This window comes from Drosophila erecta, unplaced genomic scaffold, assembly GCF_003286155.1.
Source record: "Drosophila erecta strain 14021-0224.00,06,07 unplaced genomic scaffold, DereRS2 tig00000092-arrow-pilon, whole genome shotgun sequence".
NCBI classification, from domain to species: domain Eukaryota; kingdom Metazoa; phylum Arthropoda; class Insecta; order Diptera; family Drosophilidae; genus Drosophila; species Drosophila erecta.
In genome coordinates, this window is record NW_020825207.1 from 15,030,722 (window position 1) to 15,053,993 (window position 23,272).

Below are 23,272 nucleotides of genomic sequence, written 5' to 3' on the forward strand. Positions count from 1 at the left end.
GCGGTCACACTGCACTCCACAAAAGAAAACAAAAGAAAAGGGAGAAAAGCAATTTCGTTTTGGAAAATTGACTAAGTCATGTAGCAAACAAAACGCTGCAGCGAAATCAAAACAAACAAAGCAATGTCACTGCGTGCGCTTCGGAAAAGAGAAACAGGCACTGGCTACGGCAATTATAACAACCACTTAGCACCAGCAAGAACTTCACAAGCAACGCTCTTTAAGAAGGCCAGCACAGCAATAACGTCACCGAAGAAATCGTTGCTTAAAATTGGGAACTCCGTCAGCGGATTGGACAAACGGAACCTGTTCCGGGAGCAGAAGCTACTCGGTCGCAAGTGCCACTCGAGTCCTGACCTACGACAAATTGGAAAATACCAAAACAACAGCCTGTTGCGCAGTAAATCGGAGGGGGATGTTAGCTTAATCCTGACCAGCAATTCCGGTGCCCCATTGACAGTGGCAAACGCCAAGTCAGAGGTTTGCCTGCAGAGGATTAGCTCTCACAGTTACGAACAATCCACGAAAACGCCGATAAACAGAAGCGAAATGCTCGGCGGTGCCCGTTCCCACCGCGACCTGACGCAGTCGTCCTATGGTAACCAGCCAGGTGGACATTCCGTGGACTTGGAGTCCAGCTCTAGGACTCCTCGCCGCATGAGCGAGTGTAGCCTTGGCTACAGCCAGTCCAGCTCCCGGCACACAGGCTCAAACTCCATGTTCGCCAGCCAGATGACTCTCTCCTCGGGATCGGTTGTGCCCCCCGTAGACCCCAACGCTGTACTAAGGGTGCCCATCATTGGCTACGAGGTAATGGAGGAAAGAGCGCGCTTCACTGCCTACAAGCTGCGCGTCGAGAATCCGGAGACCAATGACTACTGGCTTGTAATGCGACGCTACACCGACTTTGTGCGGCTTAATAGCAAACTAAAACAGGCTTTCCCCAACCTCACGCTTATGCTACCCCGGAAGAAGCTTTTCGGCGATAACTTTAATGCCGTATTTCTCGACAATCGGGTGCAAGGTCTGCAGATCTTCGTCAACTCAGTTATGGCCAAGGATGAGCTGCGCAAGTGCAAGTTAGTGCGGGAATTCTTTTGCCTAGACGAGCCGCCTTCATACTCTGAATCCATGGAAGAGTGCCGGGTAGGATGATTTCTTTTTCATGTAATTATCACATCTACATAAGATTTTTTTTTCTTCTAGGCAATTTTCGAAGCCCAGGAGGAGACGATCGAGCATCTGAAGCTGCAGATTCGAAATAAAAACGATCTCATTCTCAGTTTGCAGCAGAAACTACGCGAAGAAATGAACGATAAGGAGCAGCTGAGAGAAGCTATGAAGTAGGATTATAATTTCATTTACGTATGCCCAAATCTCATAAGCTCATCTTCCTCTACAGAAACTTAGAGCTTAATTGCTCGCACTGCTCTTCAGCCAATAACAGTTTATGCATGAAATAGAACTCCGACAATGCGAGGTGATAAACAAAGTCCAGTTGGACTTGCGTGTGCGTACATTATGCTGAGCATAACTCTACGCACTGCGCCGCTTGGATGCATATCCAATCCAATAATCCAAACCAAGTGCATATCCAGGGGTTGGCCCCTACAGTGCTTTAGTATTCATATCTAGACCTAGATGCTAGCAAAGTGCTGCCCACGCTGGTACTACATGGAATATGATAGTAGATATTTTTGATATTTGTTTACCAGGCACTTCCAGTTAAGAATGAAATAACTAGATTAAGTGAATACGATATGTTATGCAAACTCACATACAAAATAAATCTAAGGCACAATTTATTATTCAATGAACAATGAACATTGATCAGTTGAAAAATGAATTTACTATTCAAGATAAATATATCAAAGGCACAAAGTACCGCTTATCTAAAAGAAATCCGACGGGGTTTGGATGAATTTCGAATATTATGCTCTAGTGCTAATCAAAATGATAATTAAATCGATTATGGTAATGAACCTATCTCTCAAAGGCTGGTCATGGCAGGTGGTCGGGCATAGGCTTTCGGAATGAATCCATATTTTCGGGTTTTCGGAGCATAAGCCCAAAGCCAGCCATCGACAGTCTGATTGGTTAAGTCTGCGTAAATCCAATCTCCTCTCCGCACAGAAAGGTACAGATCGTCTGGAGCTTGCGCTTTGTAATCATACAGCATCACCAGCTCCGTGCCATGGTAGCGTAGATCATCTGTTCCCAAGCCCAATTGTGGCTGTTGCTGTTGCTGGGTCTGCTGGCCTGGTTGACCCTGTTGCAAAATGGTCTCCATGGCATTTAAAGTGGCTTTCTGCTGCTGCAAAACTCTCACACTGTCTGCAGGATAAATAAAGCTGGCTGGCACAAATCCTTCCTGGCCATCGCTGCGCATTATCCAAAACCAATCGGGATCCTCGCGATTCAGCACAGTAACAAACTCTCCCCGTTCCACGGACAAATCGTTCTCATCTCTGGCTATAAAGGTGTACAAAACGATACAGCGCCCGGACGGTTCCTTCACGAAAGGAGTACATTCTGGCTCCACTAGCAGGGTTTTCTCAATGCTGTTGGCAGACCCAGGATTCAAGGTTTCATCGCAAAGAACATCCAGTTTGTTATCCGTGCCCAGGAGTGGAATATTCTCATCGATCGGTTGCTCTGGACACTGATCCCTTGGCAGTTTCTTCTTTACAGCCAAATCCGCCAGTTGCGTGTTGCAGGGAGCACAATATGAAAAGGGTATGAAACCTTCCTGTCGCGAGTCCTGACCAATCACGTAAACCCAATCGTTCTCTCTGTACAATATATTAACAAGCTGTCCGCGCTTCACTTCCAGTTCATCATCCACGCAAGGAGTAAAGTCGTGTAGCACAACCATCTTGGAATCAGGACTAAAATAGTAAGAACATTGTAAAAGTTAATCATACCAATATTGAGATAGACATACCTTAGACCGTGTTCTTTTTCTATGCCGACTCTAACAAGTGTTTCAATGCTGGAGGAACCAGTTATACGGCCCATGCCCAATACTCCCACAGCTGGCAAGTCCCTTTCTATGCTGGCATTTGTAGCTGCAAAACGGGCAATAAAATGCAATTTTTAAATTTATAAAATACTTAAAAATATCATTTTTTTGTGATTTAATTAAAGAACGAAAATTTCCATAAATAAAAATTGTGTTACATTGTTGTATACATAAAGGTTCCAGCAACAAGTTCGTGATTAAAGTCTTTTGTTTCCGTGCTGCTTTCTATCAACATACCTTTCTTCTTGTCGCGCCTCATGCGCACGGGGCAAAGGAAAGCCATCTCTTCTCCCCGCTCTATATTACACACCCCTCAGCCGAAAAACTGCGAGATTGTGGCTAATTGTTTAATTTCTTTATTGTTTGGGTCCGACACAAGTGCTCTTCTTCTTCTCAATATATTCTGGTGCTAGAGATGGAATACATTCGATTGCCTGATCTCGATGAAGTCGTCCGTTAATCGATTGTCGAGAGGCGCCAAAATTTGAAAACTAGTATGCTTTGTGTGTACGTGTTGGCCCTGCTCTTTCAAGCATGCAAATTTCTAGTAAAGCGTTAGCTGCTCTTGAGCAGCACCTTCGATTTTGGTGCAATGCACCCGGGCCGACGTTTACCTTGATAATTTATTACTTGTGTTTTATGGGCGCGTTCGATGGCCTGAAGCATACAAAAACGGTGATTGTGTTGGGCGATTTGATTAATCCAGATTTTCCAACAGCTCCTATGCTTTTGAGCGACGCAAGGAACTCCTTTGGACTGATGATCTCCTGTTTGTTTTTCGGGAGGAGCGCCGCGGACCATCGCCGAAATTCTCATCTGTGGATTTGTTCTCGTAGTACCTGTAGGTCCGGCGATGTGGTAAGGCATAGTCCAAGGCATGAGTGACCGTTACCGCCTTGTAGGTGCACGCCAAGGACATGATAAGCTTCCCAAAATAGCAGACATCCTGGCGCATAAACATAAATACTTTTGGATAGCCTTCCAAAAGATACAAGGCCACACGAGTATTAAGTGCTATATCCCGAAGCACATTCATTAGGTTGTGGAACTGATGCCACACGAGCACCGCGACCTGGGTGCACACATATAAGCCTAATAGTTCCAGGAGCAGAAGCCACATCTCCTGCAGCGGTGCGCAGTTCATAACCCGTAGATGATGCAGAATAAGCACGGTCGACAGGACGAACAGCGCCGCCGGAAGATCGGGAACATTCTCCATGGGCAGCGCATTGCATCCGGCCACGTAGAGACCCACGCATCCCACGCTGCCAGCCGCCAGTTCCGTGACTTCGTACATTCCCTGCACAACCACCATTCCTGTCGATTTGGGTCAATTTATTTGGGTATATCTATGTCTCTGTGGACGAACGATTAATTTGAGTTTGCTCCGGCTGGTATAGGTTGAGTTTCGAAGGAGTTACTTACTTTCCCAGTTAGTCAAGGCTACATAGCCAGAGTCTACTGGGTTCGTTTGAAATTTATACAAAATTTGTTTTTAAGATTTAAACTAAAATTTTGTAATGCTATGCAACATAAAATGGTAGAGATATCTGGAATTTTTAAACACTACTTCTAGCAAGATATGCATAATTTAAAGTGTATTTCAACCCCTCTACCCCACTCAGACCCAATCACTCTAAGCGAGCGTCACTTGCGCTATTGGCCAGCATTGAAAAAAGTGGGGCCAATGCACTATTTTGGTGCCAAGGATAAAACTTTCGCATGCAATATTCGATTATAATTCAGCGAGGAAAATCCGATGGAAAGGGCAAGGAAACGGGGTGGCAACGAGTCTCAGCAAGAGAGGATGGGTTCAAAGAGAGAAAGTGTCCAAACTGACCTACACTTCGGCGTATCCCCATGTGCACATGCCCCAAACTAAATTGCGCATTAAGCATCTCGAGCATTATCCCACCAGCGGCAGTGGCAGCAGCACCAGCACCAGCAGCAGGTGCCACACCCCCAAGAGACCCCCTTCAACTTGACTTTTGGCTACTACGCAGTTGATTCCACATCCACATCCGCATCACATCACCCATCCCGCAGTGCACATCCCAGAACTCATCCCCATGCCCTATCCCAAGTTTTATTAGAGAGAGCTGTCTGCGTTGCGAGTTAATCGATAGAGAGGATTCTGCGCAGTCCTCCAGTCCTCGGATGCCATTCACAAAAAGGGGCGGCCAGTGGGCGGGGCAGGAAGTGGATGGGTGGGCGAATCAAGTGGGTGGTCGCCTTGCCCACTCATCATGGCTGTTGTGTCTGCGGGTAATTGTTGCTCGGACCTCTGATGGCCAAAAAATGAGACTAGACAGCGGGCCAAATTAAGAGGAATGAGGCGGAAAATGGGGTAGAATGACAGCTCCGGTCGGAAAAAGTGGCTCACTGGCTTTGTGGGTCAGCTATTTTCGGTTGTCACGCATATTTTAATAAAATATAAAGCCCGGAAGTGAATCCAAATTCAGATGCAACAGTCGCCCTCGCAAAATTGTAGCATAAATTTTTGTAGCAAATGACCTTGAAAGCTTCGCACCCCTAAATGATGCAACAAAAGTGGTGAAATGCAAACTTCACGACCTTGTGGATGATATATTTCATAAGCGTACATACATAAAGGTCTTTGTAAGTTCCAAATCGTACATTATCCTTGAATTATAGTCCATCCGCTGACAATTTCACTAAAGGACTCTTCCCATTGGTTTACCATTTTGAAATGGTTTTGCACCTTTTAAAATAATTATACCTCTAGAATTACATTTTACATATGAAAAAAAGACATATAATTTCCCTTATTAAAATTTTTCACATCAATTTAAAGTAAATTAAGAAGGAAAGCAAAGCATTCCTTTCAGATTGCACTTTGAATTGGGCAAGGAATTTGCCATTTCATCACATCGTTCCCTTTCAAAAATTGTGTAATGTAGTTGGCGAGAAAAGAAAAAAGGGGTTGGAAAACTGCAGGGGCGGTGGATAATAGAGAAACAAACCATATTTTGGCTCAAAAATACTGAATGCACGTATTTCGATTTCGCTAAAAATGTTTTGCCATTGGCAAAAATCCAAAATTTATACAGATTTTAAAGAGGGATTATTGTGTGCATATGGAGGTGCATATATGTATGTATATACCTATACGTATAAATGGATTTGCTCAAGCACTTGGCCTGGTCAAGAAATGGATAAGTGAAAGTTTCTGGGCAAAGACTACGACTCGGGAACCACAAAATGCGCAATAAGAGCTGTCCTACAAGTCTATAAAAGTTCAAAATCCCTTTTATGCCCGTGCCCAAGCATCAATTCCGGATTTTCACTATCCGCCGCTCGCCTGCAACATTGTCAAATGGCACGTATGAGTTTACGTACACTGAGAAAAAAATGCACTACTTAAAAATATATATTTTTATATATTTATATGTGAATATATGTACATAGAATATGCATGCATGTTCAAAGAAGCGCATCATAAACGTGCAGGTGGTGTTTTTTAAAGATTCCAGTTTCAGGCCGGATTTAGGGTATTGTTCTGTTCAATTGTTAAAATATCAGTTGCTAAACAACCACCAAAAAATCTTCATCATGCCGGCCAATTGAATTGGTCCTGGATGTAATTTGGAATCATTTGCTGTGGATGATTTTGTTTATTCCTTTGAATATGGTCTATTCCACACCCACAACGTAACTTTCACGACTGAATAATAAATATTATCTAACATAAATTACGAAAGAAAATCAAACAGCTCCAACAACATTGTATATTTTTAGGTGAAGCAACACGGGCAAAGATCTTTGAAGAGTATCCCAAGGATCAAAGGAACATTTCGACAGCATTTAAAAACTCTCTGCGGATAAAAACTTTAGGATGTGATATTGGTCTAAGTGAATCCACAGTTTATTAAAAGAACCATATACTTCCAAATTAAAAAGTAATCGTAGTCAAATCAAAATCGTTTCGGGTAATGTCTTATGGAACTATAATATTATTTATACTTTTATCTCACTGCATGATGCATTAAAAGAGCAGCAGCACTAAAGGATGTGGGGGAACGGCTCTAAGTGTGCGTTCAAGGACGTGCATGCATTATGGGCGAGCATTCCGCAGCGAATCGAGGCATTAAGCCATGAAATGCGACCGGGGCCAAAGGCAAAGGGTCTGCTATCTGAAAAGCAGAGGGAAGTGTTAACGCTGCGTATGTGCGATATTTAATTATCGCGCGAAGGCGTGACCAAAGGGGCGTAGGTGTGCCGTTGCAGCCACGTCCTTGCTTACTTTTCGGAGAGATTGGTAGGATAGAGAGAGAGCAAGACCGTTGGAGAGAGCAGCTCCACGAACGAAGGGAGCCGAGAGCAGACTAAGTCACACGAAGCCTGTCGCTTTCATTCAGTAGAAAACGAACTCTCACTCCTCTCCCTGCCCCTGCCCAACCACCCTCACCCAATTCCATTTCCACCGGATGATTTGGCGCTCTCTCCCCTCTTTTTGACTACGCTGCTTTAAGCACGTGCGCCCGTTAGTTTTCCGCTCATTCGATGTTGGTTTCTCGTCCGGTGTGGTTCACAATTTTCTTTCTGTCGCACTGTACGCATTTCCTCTATCCGTGTTTGTGTCCGTGTGCGTGCGAGTGAGTGTGGGAAGTCAGCAACAACAACAATTACCCAAGAGAGCGAGAGAGCAGAAAAATCAGCCGAAAATTAGGTAAATAGCGGGCGCAAATGTTGCAACTGGTTAAAGGGGTAAGGCGCTTTAAAGCTGCACTCGAAAAAAAGTAGTGAAGATGCCATGTGGTTGATATTAAATATGTATGTACATATATGTACATGTAACGAAGTTGTTCTTCGTAAATTCAAAGTTCCAAATAGATGGGTTAATGGGTGCACTTAGAAAAATTGCACACGAGCGAATTATATAGAATTATATAGTACATTGTATTGTATAGTATTATATTATATAGAATTATATATTGTGTTATTCAATTCTGTCTGATTTATCAACATTTTACAAAATTATCGATTTTTAACGATATTAAATTGCTCACACTTCAATAAAACTGACTAATTTTATTGATTGATGATTGTTTACCTCTGTTTATCTAATTTTTAATTTTCTTGGCATCCCTTGTGTTGTTTTGATAGATTTATCGTCCTAGTGTAGATCTTTACAACATCCGAATAGGGATTATTGCACCTGGGTCGATTGCATCAAGGACTTACGAGGGATAAAAAAGAAGTGGGATAGCATTGTGCAAAGTGAGGGGTGCTGGGTTTTTAGAACTGCAGGGCTCCTTTACGCCTTTTTTGGTTTTATTTGCGAGCACACACGCAAGCAGAACGTGTTTTCCTTTTAATGTTTACATTTGTTCGTTTTCTGTTTTGATTTTATTTATTTTCCTTTCCCGAAATAAAGCAGAACATATAACATTTTTTTTGTTTTCGAATGTTGTCTGCGACGTCAAAGACATTTTAATGTATTAATATATAGTCATATATGTATATATGTATGTACATATATAGCTTTTTAAGCAAATGGAGAAAATTTCGCATGTTCATTTTGTTATTTTTTTAAGGCACGCAAAATATCCGCCTTGGATTAAGTGCCAGACATCATCAATCAATTAGTTATTTGATGGTGATATTAACAGGCTTGGCATTATAAACATGATGGCATCGATATATAAAGGATAATCCATAGAACAGTTTGATTAAGTGCGTTCGTGACTGAATGTTGCAGGTGTAGGTTGATTACTTGCGATATCAGAAGCAAAGTTGAACTACATATTTTAAAAACCCATTCAAAAATTGTTGTATCATAAATAAGAAACAATTCATCCATTTAATATACCTATCTTCCTTTGCTTTCCTGTTCAATTTACGGCATTTTCGCAGAACTTCCAGGAACACAATCTGTTCTCTTTCAATTGTTTTCGTTTCATGTGCATAATCAAATTTGTTTATGATTCCCAACCGCATCAATTTAAATGCAAATCTGCCAACTGGCCATTGGCAGAAACTATTTACTTCGTTCAACCCCCCTCCCCTTTTGTAACGCCTTCTCGTGTTGGGAATTTCTCGAAAGTTCTCGAGGGCTCATTGGGGGAATAAGAACTTGACACCCGTAAATTATTGAGCACCACCCCTTTCTCCGCTTTTCCAACTGTAAATTGCATCCAATTGGTTTTGATTGCTCAATCTGGTGCCGCACTTGTTGGTGCTATTTTTGCATGCTTAGATTGCACAATCGGGCTTTGAAGAATCAAAGGTTTTCACGCGAGTCCTAATTGACTTTTCTATTTTCAGCTATGGATAAACAGAATGCAAAAATGTATGCAATTGCCGTCATAAGTTCGCTCATTGAGATTCGCAATTGAAATTCACTTCACCGAAATGAAAATGAACCCAATGAGCATTTAGTCAAGTGAGAGCGAGCGAGAGAGATGCGCCGCCAAGTTAACCGTTTCATTTGCAACGTCATCGTCATCTGAAGAGTACTGCCGAAGGAAAGAAGAGAGCGCGCGAGCGCATTACGCCCTTGTTTACACGCCCATTTCACAACTCCCCCGAAAGGAAACATCATCCAAGGACCTCCTAAGGACGCATATCACACCGCTATTTGGATAATTAATGCATAGGAATCCGAATTAAGAAAGCCAGCCATAAAAGAGTCTGCGCAAAGAGAGAGCATACAGAGAGAAAAGCAGAGAGCAGAGATAAAAAGAGCGAGCTCCGCTTCGTTGGGCTCCAAAATCACATCGTGCAGCTCCCATTTGGAAAAATTGCGTCTCGCGACACAACGTGCGTCCAAGTCAGCGGAAAGTTTTTTCGATTCCGCGACCCGGTCATTGAATTTGTATATGCGTTTGTGCGTTGAAAAACTCCAGTTTCTGTAGTCATTTGTAGTATTTGTCATTGAGACGGCGAATCGGCAACCAGCAGCTAGCCCATAAACCCATTTTATCTAGTGCGACCAGTGCTAAATATCGATTTTTTTCGGCTAATGCGCGTCGATGACCTCGCACACAGCAACAATTGAGCGCTAAAAGCTGCAAGTACACGCAGAGGAACAACAAAAACGAAATAAAAGCACTCCAAAGCTGTGTCTAAGTTTTTAAAGTAAGCCAAACAGAAACGCTTTACATAATTGCCCCAGTGCCAAAAGCGGCAGCCACAACAAAAACAACGAAGAAGAAAACAACGGCGTTGCAAGGGGGAAAACTCTCGATTGAAAGAAGAAGCAGAGGAGGCAGAACAAGAAGGCGAAGAAGAGTCCCCGAAAAGAGCGGCAGCCGAAAACCGCAAAGACACATGCTCAGATACCGTCTCGTGTCCACTCATTTTCTAAAGCAGCCGTAGTGTGCGAGCGAGCAAGACAGCCATAGCCGTAGAGGGGGGACCGAGAACGAGCACGAGAGCAAGAGCGAGAGAGTGTGGGTGTAATTGCGAATGCACTTGCAACTGCAATTGAGAGAGAGTGACAGCGAGAGCGAGCGATCGCAGGATACAATTGTGCTATAAAAGTGCGACAGGTGTTTTCTGCCTGCACATTCACCGTTAGTCGTCGTCGGTAACTCATTTAGTTCCAGAGAAATCCTCTTTACTTCCCAGAAAGAGGCAGCCGCAAGGAGCGGACTAAAGAAAAGGGGAGGAAACTCAAACTCGCCAGGGAGAAAGAGAGGGAGAGAGAGAGGGAATTCGCATCCGATCCGGCACTAAAATCCAGTCACAACGTATTCGCTAGGAGTGCTACGCCATTTGGGTCTGAGCTATAGTCTAGATAGCGAAAATGTGCAGAGATCGCGATATGAGTTTGTCGTAGATCAGCGCAACCGTCGTTACAAGGTCAAGAAAAAAATTAAGCTCAAGAGCGAGTAGAAAGGTGAGCGGGCAAGAGCCCAAGGGGCCCCAAAACCAAAAGAAAGAGCACGATTACGATTGCGTGAGATTGCGAAATCCTGGACCACCAGCAGCCAGCAACACAGTAACCAGATCTAGCAACCATACCAAAGTTAACAATAATAGCAAAAGACCACAGCAGCAAAATAATAGTTAAATTATTTATAAGGACTCCGTCATCGCTTCCACTTTCATTTCGAGTGCGCGTGTGAATCAACGGCAATGTGACTGTCCTGCGACTCTTCATCCCAACGGTTCTAGCCGGTTCGAAAACGTATCATAAGCTTCGGGCCAGTGATTTCGCGCACCCTTCGGTCTTCAATTCGATTTGGTACCCTCAGTTTACTTATTCCACCACCAGTCGAACGGAAAACGACGTGCAACTGGCGAACGTACGGGGAAAAACCAGCAAGATTGAAGACTTTGGGAGAAATCTTTGGAAGTCCGTTAAGGCTTGCATTGTAAGTACTGCATTAAATTCTTAGTAATATTAATAATTATGTATAAGGGGCTGTTCAAATTTTCAGTTTTGGTAGGTTTCTCGTCTGTGATAATCAAGTTATTTTGCATTATAGCAATAGATATCAGTATTTATTTTTAAATGTCAGCTTCCAAATGCGTCTTTCGAACCGCTTCCAATGGAAGGAAACACAATTGTGCCGGAAACACTTACATATTATATACACTTATATTAATAACTAATAAGCATTTTAGTGTTTAATATAATATTATCTTGCTCATTTCTGTTTTAATATATTATCAACAGTGCGTGGCACTAGAGGGTACACAATTACCCACGAATATTTCCAAATGTTACGCCATGTTTTAAACGAATTAGTTCCCTACCTAGAAGTTATACGATATTTGTAAATAAACGAGCGGAAAATTGTTTCTAAAAGTATCGAATATGGTAAATAAGCCCATTATATTTCCGATGGGACGTCTTAATTTTCCGAATTTTCACACCTGTCCGCCACAATTGCCGTTTATTGCTGTTCATGTATTTACATAAACGATTGCCAACTAATTGCGAGGTGTACCATATAGGTAAATAATACCGTGTTTATTTTTGCCACCGCTGGGGCTTATAAAGAAATTAACACATTTGGCCAGGGCAATGGAAAGGGTTTTCGAACGTAATAGGATTCATTGCATATTTTCAGACGCCTGCCGCAAAGTTGAATAAACGCTGGCGATTTCTGGGGAAAAGCCCCCTTGATGAACATATGGGTATCCATTGTATCGCCATCCATCCATATACATAGTTTAGTTCAGTTTCCTTTTAGGTCTCCCACAAACGAAAATGTTATCTTGTTAGTGGGGCTACCGATTTTTCCATTACATTCACATTTAATCGATCCAGTTTGTGTTCTGCTTTCTGTTTCTGTGTGCTCTTTGTTTATTGTTTTTTTACATACAGATACTGAGTTTGAGTCATGCCACAAACAGTGGGCACTACAACTGAGCGGAAAGTTTTCCCTGCCGAAAAAGATGTCCCCCATCCATTTGCGTTATTTGTTATCAAGCGGTTTTCTGTCGTTTTGTTAATATAATATGGCCCATTTTAGCGCTTTTCCTTTTGGCCCCGCGGTTTCATTGCCTTCAAACTCAGGGTTTCGTGACGTGCAACGGAAATTGGTTTACCGAGTATGTTGACCCAAAAAATTATCATCTTTATTGACAGTCTACGTTTCAATTTGTTTTTCATCAAATATACATATATGTATATGACTATAGTTGAACATAAGCCAATTAAGTTGTAGTCTGTGGTACAAGTATGCACCACATTTGGGAAGCCACTGTGTCCCGACGACAAAATTCAATTAACGCACAAACTAAATAGATTAGCAAACAGTTTTTTGCGTATTTAGCCAAATTCTGCGGTTTCGTCTATTTTTAGGCATTGTTCGAAAAGTTCAATGTGTAAGCAATCAATCGTGTGGTTATTTTTGGCATTGTTTAAATTTCTATTTGGCATTCGTCCTGGTCTACTGATCGGCATATATAAAATTATCGTCTGGGACCTCTGTTTGCCCAGACAAAAACGCCACTTTTATCATGGAAGTGGGAGAAGGGGGCTATATATCCGAAATATACGTATGGCAGGAGAACAAAGGATGTATTTATTGAAAGGGACTATAAGGAAATGTTGCATCAAAATATACCCTTTATTCCGATGTGAGAGTGTCTGTCTTTTCAAATAACATTTTTAGCGTAAAGGCAAGAAATTATGCACCTTTTTGCAAAAAGCTTTGGTAAACAAGTTTAAAAATAGACAGCTAAAGACAAATACTTCATATATCGGCATTCCAAGTTACTTAATTTAGGAACTAAGCTAGACTCATATTGTTTTTTTGAGTAAACTCCAAGCTAATAGCCTTTTTGTGTTCCAAATTATTTGCTTTGAGCACTATAGACAACATGTGTAAATCACTTAACTGTTTAAATCGTACACCTAACTAAGCAGTACTTTTGTTTCCACTGTTTTCCACATGATCATGTCGTTCCCCATTCTTCAGATCATTCAATTATTAAAAAACAACGAGTCACCGCGAGGCGATTGAATAAGACAATCGGCATCCATTAGATGCATCCGCCAGGGTCGTGTGCCTCCATTGAGGGTCTCGTGACCAACTGTGCCGGGTGGTCGGTCGGTCATGTGGCTGGAGTGTCTGGGAGCAGTCCGCGATGTGACACCATTGAACAGTGAGCAAATGGAACAAGGAGTATTCCTTTGGCTTAATAATATAATATGCCTGCGTCGGGTCTCATCAGAGATTAAATGTTAAAATTTAAATGAAATCAGTGTGAATAAATTAAATGGGTAAAACCTGTTCACGTTGAACGTGGCTCGTAAATTATGGCAACCAGCTTCGCATTCCCCTTTCTTCGTTTCGTTTGGTGGGTATATTTTATTTATAAACGAGTTGGCAAAGTTCACGAAACTGGAAAAAGAAATTTCTGATTGCTGCCGATTTTTTTATGAACTGCAGATGCCTTCATCAATTGAAATTGATTGATTCTAACGAAAGCGGGCAAAAATAAAGGCTCGCAGAAAGCGGAATTTGTAAATTAATTGATGGAACCAAACGAAACACAAACAACAACACGAACAACAGCAGCAGCAGAAAATGATCAAGTGACTGCCAATAAAGTTATTACGTCACGCGGGGAAAATGAAGGATATGAACTTTGACCCCATGCATACTTCTTCGCCACTAGCTAGGTTTATTTCTGAAGTAGATTCTAACATTTCACTCTAGCTAAGGCGTAATTATTTGCCCCTGTTTACTTTTCCAGCTAACTTTTTGTCAATCTTTTCTGTTTGCTGTTTCAGCCGCGCTTCATTAAATTTTTGCGAGAGTCGCATTTGCATTTCGGTTTCGGGCCCAGTATTATTCCATTGGCATTGCCCCATAACTTGTTGGGGAGTCTCATGTTTTCCCCTCTTCCTTCCTCTCAGACTTCGTTCTCGTTTGAAGTTGCGCAATCTTTGGAATTGCAGCCGAAAAACTCGAAAAAACACGTGACTGACATTAACCAATTTTGGGGGGTAGCCGAAATAGTGACTTGTTTAGTCGATATAGCCGTGATTGATGCCATTTGCTGCGGAAAGTTACGATTGCCAGCGTTTCAAAAATAGAAAATGGCAAAAATAGACACGCGTTTCCTTAGTTTCGGGTCTATGGGCCACATATTATGATCATGTCTGGCCACTTGAGATGGCTGCTTGAAATTCCAGTGGCAGTACATAAATTAAATTCGCTATCAATTTGTATGAATCGGCGCGGCTTCCTCTTATCTAATCGGTGTGATTAATTGTCGTTCAATTATAAACTCACATTTGTATCCATTGAGGCCGAGTACGTGCTGTCAACTGGGTGCAACGAATATCTTTTTCCAGACTCGCCAGCTTGGCATTCCAGTTCCCACTTCTTCAATGGGACTTTTCCGGCCTTGTCTTCGGTTGATGGAATTTTGTGGACAGCGATTGCAGTGGGTGCACAGATAGTGACTCATTCGGAAGCCAAAAAAGTACCTAATAAAATGAATAAAATGGAACACCTGTGATTGGTTAATTGTAAATACTCGAACTTCCATTAAACTCTGTAGAATAATAAGTGAATGATTTTGTTAGGATAGCATTCTAAAGCAAATTTCATTTGCTTAATACCATTAAATTGATGGACAAGCTATAAAAACTGAGTAGCGTTTTGTTTACGATTCGGTTGCCGAATTGCCGAAGCACTTGAATGGATGAAATGTCAACACCGCATACCACTAGTTATTATCGTGAGAGCCCCCTGTTTATATCAAAAAAACACAATTACGCTAACACTGTTTACCCACTCGATCCCAAAGTGGAGACCTAAAACCTCTCAATGGATGACTAGGAGAGCAATATGTGGTGTATGACCTGCAGTTACCGGTTAAATTCCGGTTTCAGCCGGCGCTGGGCAGTCTGAAGCTGTTGTTATTTTTGAAGATATTAGCCTGGTTACCAGGTAAATCCGACTTATCAGCCGGTGAAAATGGCTTTTCAATATTTGTACTCGAGTACTCCAATCGGCCACTCTCGACGGCCAGATATATTCGCACGGACTTGTTAAAATGCCCGAATCTCACATCTCACATCTCACGGTTCGCATAGCCTCAAATTGCGCATACGCCGCGTGGGCCAATTTTAGCAACGCAGTGCGAGGCGACTCTGTCGTTTCGCCGCTGGATCCGCGAGGCTGCGGTGCTTTTGGTTGCCACTGCCAAGCGGCCAGAGCCAAGCAACAAAGCCCCCATAAATCCACATGCTTTTGTACCCATGACTTTGTTTTCGTGCCGTTTTGGGCGGTAAACATATTGATTTCGGCGCGTGGCTCTTTAAAGAAGTGGGCTGCGAGACCTTCGGAGCGGCGGCTAGGGTGGGGAGGATTAGGTTAATTTAGGGGCTTCCTGGCGGAACTTTTGAAAATAATTTAAAAACGTTTAAATCTTACTTTGGATAAATTACCTTTGGGGTACTTCTTTTTTTGGGGTAATCAATATCAAAGGAACATCATAATGTAATTAGTTTATGTGAAGGAAGCAAAAGTATGTATATTCTTGGGAAATTTTTAGTCACCTTTGTCTTAATAATCCGTCTTTTTCCTTTTCCCTTATATTTTTATTTTAAATAATTTATCAAAACATATTTGTCTCATTTTTATACAATCAGGCGGTCAATGGAATTATTATTGCCGAGCTGATTGGTTCCCAAACCACTTAGACTCTAATCGTCTGCTGTCCCAAAATAGTTCATGACGAAGGGCCTTATCGATAATGTCTGGTTAGGAGGTGGGAATCTGGCCCACCACCTGCTTATGCACTATCTATATCTAAATACTTCAAGCCGATAGCAAAATTCGAATAAATGCCTATTCATTTGTGGGCTCGTGTCAGCTGTTACTTGTAGATTGGATTGGATGGCTATCCATTTCGACCTTTTGACGGAGCTTTTGAGTCATGCACTTGTGCGGTTGCTTCTGTGTAAACAATTACTGAACCGTTTTATTGCATAAACAATTCCGAAGAAGAAAATCATAATGACAGAGATATTATTTCCAGGTCCGATGAGTAAATTGTGCGATTCTCTGCCACCCATTGTGCAACCAGAAGTTTGTAGCGCATAGCAGTCGTATTTATGTCCCTATCAAGAACATTCCTATATTATATTCTATGGTTTCAGTTAATTTGTATTGTCTTTTGAACTTAATGCCATTGTGCTTTAATCCTAGAACCAACAAACCAGACACCAGTTCGATTGAAGTCCAATTCATTATCCATTATTAGGTGTCAGGCGACAGGCTTTCACTTGTCACTATCTATTTGTCTCCGAAAATCCCCAAAACTAATTCCCCTTTCCGCCGCAGGTTTTTGAGCAGTCTAATTAATTTGATAAAGACCAAGAAACGTCTTTAATGGGCATGCCAATTGGAATTGCTTTGCACGCGCCACTCTTTTATTTTCAGATTTGTTATCATATTCATTTTCATTTATTTTTATTTTATTAAACTATGTAATGTTTAAATCAAATACGCCAACAAATCTATAAATAGTTACTTCTCTTTAATGAGGCAGCCAAGTGGTGGTTGTAAAATTTATTACCCATACGCCGTGCTAACATTTTTCGTGATTCAAATTTTGTGGGTGGATGCTTAATATAAATATTTGCCGTATTACAACGACAATCTCAAAGGCTTTAATTGAAATGAAGTATGCATTTCAAATGGATTTCGAATGAGTGCTGTGCTCTGCATCCCATTGTAAATATGTGTACTTCGAGGCGTTCTGTCTCTCGTTTGCGGCTGAACTCGATCACGTCCACCATTGACGTCACTGTAGGGCGCGTGGGTCTTAATTAGTGCGTCCCGCTCGCGATCCGGCGGGCAGTTGACCGAAGATGCGCTCCGATATTTGGTTAACCTAGGGGAAAGTGACTCAGAGAATTCCAGCTCGCACGCCTCGCAGCTGTTTTAATTTATATTTGTACACATGTCGTGACATTGCACTTGAAATTTGCTTTTCCCATTTCGCATTTCGTATTCGCATTTCGATCGCATTTGTGCCCCTGCACATTTCAGTGATTATTCCCGCTACAGCTACCTGTCTTCGACCTCGGATCCACCGAATCTGTGCGATTGATCGATTTTGGATACACTTGTATACTCGATGGAAGCGCGCTTCTCGTGTTGCCGAGGGCGTAAACAAGTGCATAAATTAATTCACCCCATTAATGCGGCCATATAGTCTAGAGCTGCTGCTAATTAGCGGGCCAGATTTATTTTTAGCCCTCCGGCGAACCTTTCGCACCCGCCTATGCACATAACCTACCCCCCGTCCCCGATAAGGAAGACAAAGGTGGACCCGATGAAAGCCTCAGTGGCTAAAAGTGTCTCCTGTTGGTCTTGTTAGCATTCGCGAATGTTGTTTACCAAAGCTTTCGCACCTTTTGGCGGCCCTCTCACTGCCCCTGCTCTCTGCTGTTTCCGATCGATCGGATCGTATCGTATCGTATCGGATAGGATCGGGGAACTATATCACTGCGCGGGCGCACTCTCTCGCTATATCTTGGCCGCTCTCGCGCGATTTTCGCATATAATTCGCGAGGTCGGAGCGGTATGGGCTTAATAGTGATTCGGTGCGCCCAAAGAAAGCAACGTTGAGAACGCACCTCCTCCAATATTTTTGCTCGGCTGTGTCCGAGCCAAAAGCAAAAGATTCTTAGAGAAAGCTCTAGAGAACTGGATAATTCATTATCATTTTCGCGGAAAATCGCGAGTCTTGTAAATACTGAAGAGCAACACAAAACATGTGAATTATTGATAAACTGCAGACCTCAGAAACGGTTGAAACACTTGAGAAAAAACGCAGACAGAAAATAAAAAGAAAAACGTGATAAGAAAATTTCAATTAGTGTTTATTGAAATTTATTAAGCGAGATTTAAGGCGTTGACATTTTTATTATAACTTTTATTCGCTCAACAAAAGTCTATTCAAATAAAACGCTTGTGATCAACACTCAACGGGAACTGTATCAAATTATTGTGATAATTAATCTAGTTAGACTGATTTAAAAAGAGATTAGCCAACCAAGATGACACCCAGGATTATTACATATATTCTGGTAAATTTTACATATTATTAAGTATATCATATTAAGAATTGTGAGAAATTACGCGCTTATCAATTTTCCATTCAAAATTTCATCACTCTATTATATAAATCAGTTGATTGATAAAAATTAAATAAATTTATAAACGGTTAACTAGTATGGAAAACTCTTAAAAATCAGTCTAGAAATGTATTTTATTGTCTTAAGAGTTTTTGTAAAACATGAAAGCAGCTAAAATCAATACTTTATCAAATCGCCGGCGAGTTATATAAGCTGGATATTTAATTATAGTTTAATGAAAGCATTCATTGATTTTGACGATGGTTCATGACGAAGCAGAAAGAAATGTATTGACTAGAATATTACTCATACGACACGGTCTGCCACTTATTAACCCACTTAATTGTGCCAGGAAAATGACATTTCTCGGGCTGTTTAATTATTTGTAATTTAAGTTTAAGTTCGTCACGGAACTCTGATGGATTTTCTCATTGTCTCACCGTGTTTCTCCTTTTCTCTCTCTGTTTCTCAATAGTGCGGCATGCGCCATCCCACAACTGGGCTGAACGAAGACGACCTGAGTCGTCTCACTGGTTCATCATCGTCGACGGCTTCGTGCGGCAGCGCAGCATCCTCATCATCGTCCTCATCCTCGTCGTCCTCAAATCCCGCTGACCGGCATGAGGTGGTCTGCAGTCCGGAAAAGCCAGCGCCGGCGGACACGGACAAGAGCCACCTGAACAGCGGCTTTAGCTCCACCTACCTGCCGGAGATCATTCATCCGGCTCTGGAATGGCAGAAGTCTTCGCGCAAGCGCAAGGAGCGCCTGGACAGCACCTCGGCCTTTGGCCAGGATCGAAAGCTTCAGCGCAGCAACAGCGAGGAGCTGCTCACAGAACCGGCTGCCATCGATTCTTCCACCGCCCAAGTGGCGGCCAATCTTCTGGAAGCCCAGTGTGAAGTTATTCGCCGGGTTTCTTCGGAGGATTTCAAACGCACGGCCAGTTACGCCAACTATCGGCAGGAGTTCGAAAGGGAGCAGGAGGAGTGCTCAGAGCTGGGTGAGAACAATGCCTCGTTGGCGAACCTGCCGACAGGCGAAGCAGCCAAAGAGCGTCCTCGTCTGGAGACAAGCCCCGCTCGCCAGCCACCAAAGGAAGCCAGCGATGACTCCGAGTGCGAGCACGAAAGGCGACGCAGCAGTGAGCGTTTCTGCAAATCCCGCCAGCCGCCGGTGCGCAAGTCTGGGGTGGCCAAGAAGGGCGGCGGAGGCAGTGGCTCCAAGTACCTGCCATCCCGACGGGATGAGCAAAGCGCCTACAAGTACGACTTGTCGGCTTTGAAGTACGAACGCAGAGGTTTCATCAGCAGCAGGAAACAGCAGCAAAATCAAACACAACCAATGCAGTCTGCTGCAGATCACAACGACAACAACTTGATAGACTTCCACCAGCAGCAAAAGGAGCTGCAGTCGAAGAGGAGCGCCAGTATTTCCCCCACACCCACCACGAGCTCCTCGGCGGGCAGCGATGACAGCACGCCCACTTCCAATGCCCCCGCGCCCATTAAAGCCAAACCTCAGCGGCAGCAGCAGAGCCTGGATCTCACCTCCGCGCAGGAGTCCCTGCCTTGGGAGCGTGGGGATGAACCGGCGCCCATCCTGAGCAGGAGATACGCCCACTCTCGGCCACATATCGGGGGCAATCTCGATGCGGCCGCTAAACTGGCCAAGGTCATGCCATATCCCCAGCAGCTGCCCAAACAGGCAGCCACCGTGCAGCTGCACTCGGACATCACCGACATGGACTGCTGCCTGGAGCCCATGGATGCAGTGAGAGCGTTCAGTTCGCTGGAGAATATGCGAACACGCGATGTTATGCAACAAGTGTTGCCCGCCATGATGGGGGCATTTCAAACGCCCGAGGATCGAGTTAAGGCCATCAACAGGCGGGTTACCGTGCTGAAGAAGAAACTGGTCCAGCTGGAGGAGTCCCTGGAGCAGAGGCTGGGCTACCGGCCATCCCAGGCGGAGCGATTGAACGACAAGTACATGAAGAACGCCCTGGCGGAGTTGAGCAAGCTGCGCAAGGAACGGCACGAGCTCAAGACTGATCCCATCGCAGCTCTGGGTCTGAAGGTGGGCAGCGGAGGAGGCGCCGGCATCGGTGGCCAGGAGGTCGCCAAGAAGCTGGAGCGCATGAAGGCCACCCTCGCTGAAATCGAACAGGTAATAGAAATCTCCTTTAGCGGCTCTCCGTCGCTCTGCAAAATCACGAGACACGACATATTTTATGACAATTAGCAAGTGGAGCTGACGTCAGAAACATTTCCACATACATGTATATACCACACACAATAGGCAGATATCATATATTATACGTAGATTGCCTCGACAGCCGTCTGCGGTGACATGTTCAGCAATTTGGCAATAACTTTGATCTTGCCCCATTCTCGAAAGGCACTTCGTAGACATTTTTTGAAAACAAAATGTTGCTCTGGCCAGAATATGAAGATTCATTTCGCGGTTCGGCGACGTTTTATTCCCTGTCAGAGAGCTTTTAAGGGGAACAGGATAAGAGAGTGTAAACAGTTCCATTTATTCGACGCTGAAAGGGTTTTGCAATAACATCGAACAGTTTCTTTGAGAGGAAATATCATTTCAAGATACTTATATAACGGGCAATTTCCATTGGCTTTTATATAATAAAAATATTCAATTATTTTCTTGCCATTTCTATGGTTTCACTAGGACAGACCCAAATCGCGCATTCCAAATTAGGTCGTTTCTTTCACATTATAATGGCTATCTATTTATACACATATACCATATGAATGCAGACAAGCCTCCACATTCGCTATATTGACAAATTAATGATACATTTGTCATAGAACGCGGCAGACAAACATTTCGCCCAAAGGAATCCGCTCGAAATTGAATTTCTGCCAAGAAAACAAAGTGATTGGCTTTGGTGTGGAAATGGGAAAATGGCCAAAGAGCAGCCATCCAAGTGCTTGCCCATATATATTATTGTTATACTGCAATGTCGGCACTGCATATGTATAATTTGTTTACAATACGGATATATTCCGCACTTGTTTCTATTTTTATTTGGCGCTCTGGCATCTTCTTTTCAAGTGTCTGCCGTTGTCGCTTGCTCATCGCCAGTCTGCCATAAACAAATCAAAAGCGGGTAATACCTTGGGCCACTGATTAATTGTCTTGTTTACCAAAGTGGGTGGTCTTTATCAGTTAACTGCCGGCTTCTGTTCCACTGATTACTAGCTTTTTATCGTTCTGTTTCGAATCAGCAGTACATTTACTAATTTCTACCTTTACCTTGCAGAATCTGAACGAGAAACGCGTAAATGGCCATCGCTCCGAGCAGCTGGAGGATCTGAATGCCGACCAACTGGTGCAGGAGAAGAGCGCCGTACAGCATGGCCTGCTGTACTTTGAGAGCCTCTATGGTCATCCTATCACCAAGGAGGAGCGCGATGCCGCCCGGCCACTCTACGATCGCTACCGGCAGCTGAAGCGCCTGGTGTCGCGCACCGTGATGTTTGGAGCGGGCACAGGTATACCCGAGTTGCCCACAATCCTGGAGCATGAGGCTATGGTGTTTGAGGCCACTTCCACACCGCAGCAGTATTCATCGAACAACAGCACAGAGACCACCAACTCGCCCAGCGACTCGAATGCCCCGAATACTCTGACCCAAAATGCCTCCTCCGACGAGTCAACGACCACCACCACGTTGACGGGTCCGGCAACGGGAAATTCGGCCACAAGCCAGGAGAACCAGGCCGCCAGCGAAAATATCGCCGCTCTGAGTGTGGACCAGCTCTGGGAGCAGTTGGATCGTGCCCGCGATGAGAAATCCCTGCTAAAGTCCACCATTCGGGAGTACGAGTCGCTGTTCGAGGAGCAGAATGGACGGAAGATGCTCAAGCAGGATCGTCGTTCACTGGAGACGGAGACCTACGCCCAGTACAAGGAGAAGAAGGCCAAGGTCCGGCTACTGCAGGCCCTGATCAAGAAGCACATTGGGCATTAAGCTACAGATATCCTACTTCCATTCATCCACGCATGCAAAACTATTTATTTCATAACCAACCAAACAAATACAGACCTAGATCTATACAAATTACATGTAGTTTTTAGACTTATATTTACCATATATTCTATAATGATACATTTTATGAATATTGTTGATTCCTTATTGTTTTTTGAAAACATCTATTGAGTAATTGTAATAAAAAGAAAATTACATTTTATGAGACAAAAAGGAGTGATTGAGAAAGTAAACGCTAGACATTTGATTCAGCCCCATCTCCATTTTATTTGGACTCCCGCACGGAATTGATATCTAAGTGTAACCCTAAAAACTGCAATATATTTTCGGCTCCCCTTTTGTGTTCAGTAAATCGTCATTGATGTTAAAAAATGACTTGGCCTGATTTGTCCCACTTCTAAAACGGGGAGCACACATTATTCGATTAGCTATAGTTTTAAACGATCTATAAGAGGGACACGTTGAAACCGCAAATCAAATAACTAAACTTTATAAATGTTGTCTAGTAGAATTGAACATTTTATATCGATATGCAAACACTAGCAACCTATTAACCAAAATACCAGGCATTTTAGTTGTGCTTTCCATTAAATGTTTCAGTGTGCAAATGGCACGCCTCCACACGCGAGAATCGAAAACAACCAAGCATTT

The 23,272-nt window shown here is 43.1% G+C and overlaps 4 protein-coding genes across 4 annotated transcripts; 2 read left to right on the forward strand and 2 right to left on the reverse strand.

The window, feature by feature from the left end:
• The first annotated feature begins 2 nt into the window (after positions 1-2).
• LOC6546571 lies at positions 3-1,813 on the forward strand. Its single transcript, XM_001974525.3, has 3 exons — positions 3-1,146; positions 1,207-1,343; positions 1,403-1,813. The coding sequence occupies exons 1-3, from the start codon at positions 124-126 to the stop codon at positions 1,461-1,463; spliced, it is 1,221 nt and encodes a 406-aa protein (XP_001974561.1). The 5' UTR covers positions 3-123; the 3' UTR covers positions 1,464-1,813.
• On the reverse strand, positions 1,786-3,462 carry LOC6546570 (SH3 domain-containing protein Dlish). The gene is made up of 3 exons (XM_001974524.3): positions 3,260-3,462; positions 2,945-3,068; positions 1,786-2,888 (listed from the first exon to the last, which is right to left on the reverse strand). The coding sequence occupies exons 1-3, from the start codon at positions 3,303-3,305 to the stop codon at positions 1,991-1,993; spliced, it is 1,068 nt and encodes a 355-aa protein (XP_001974560.1). The 5' UTR covers positions 3,306-3,462; the 3' UTR covers positions 1,786-1,990.
• Positions 3,463-3,544: 82 nt separating this feature from the next.
• Positions 3,545-4,484, reverse strand: LOC6546569. The gene is made up of 2 exons (XM_001974523.3): positions 4,448-4,484; positions 3,545-4,379 (listed from the first exon to the last, which is right to left on the reverse strand). Exon 2 carries the CDS (start codon positions 4,335-4,337, stop codon positions 3,744-3,746), a length of 594 nt encoding a protein of 197 aa, XP_001974559.1. The 5' UTR covers positions 4,338-4,379; positions 4,448-4,484; the 3' UTR covers positions 3,545-3,743.
• A 3,039-nt stretch (positions 4,485-7,523) lies between these two features.
• Positions 7,524-22,868, forward strand: LOC6546568 (protein FAM13A). Its single transcript, XM_015156403.2, has 4 exons — positions 7,524-7,712; positions 9,311-11,364; positions 19,084-20,775; positions 21,893-22,868. Exons 3-4 carry the CDS (start codon positions 19,090-19,092, stop codon positions 22,601-22,603), a joined length of 2,397 nt encoding a protein of 798 aa, XP_015011889.1. The 5' UTR covers positions 7,524-7,712; positions 9,311-11,364; positions 19,084-19,089; the 3' UTR covers positions 22,604-22,868.
• Positions 22,869-23,272: the final 404 nt, after the last annotated feature.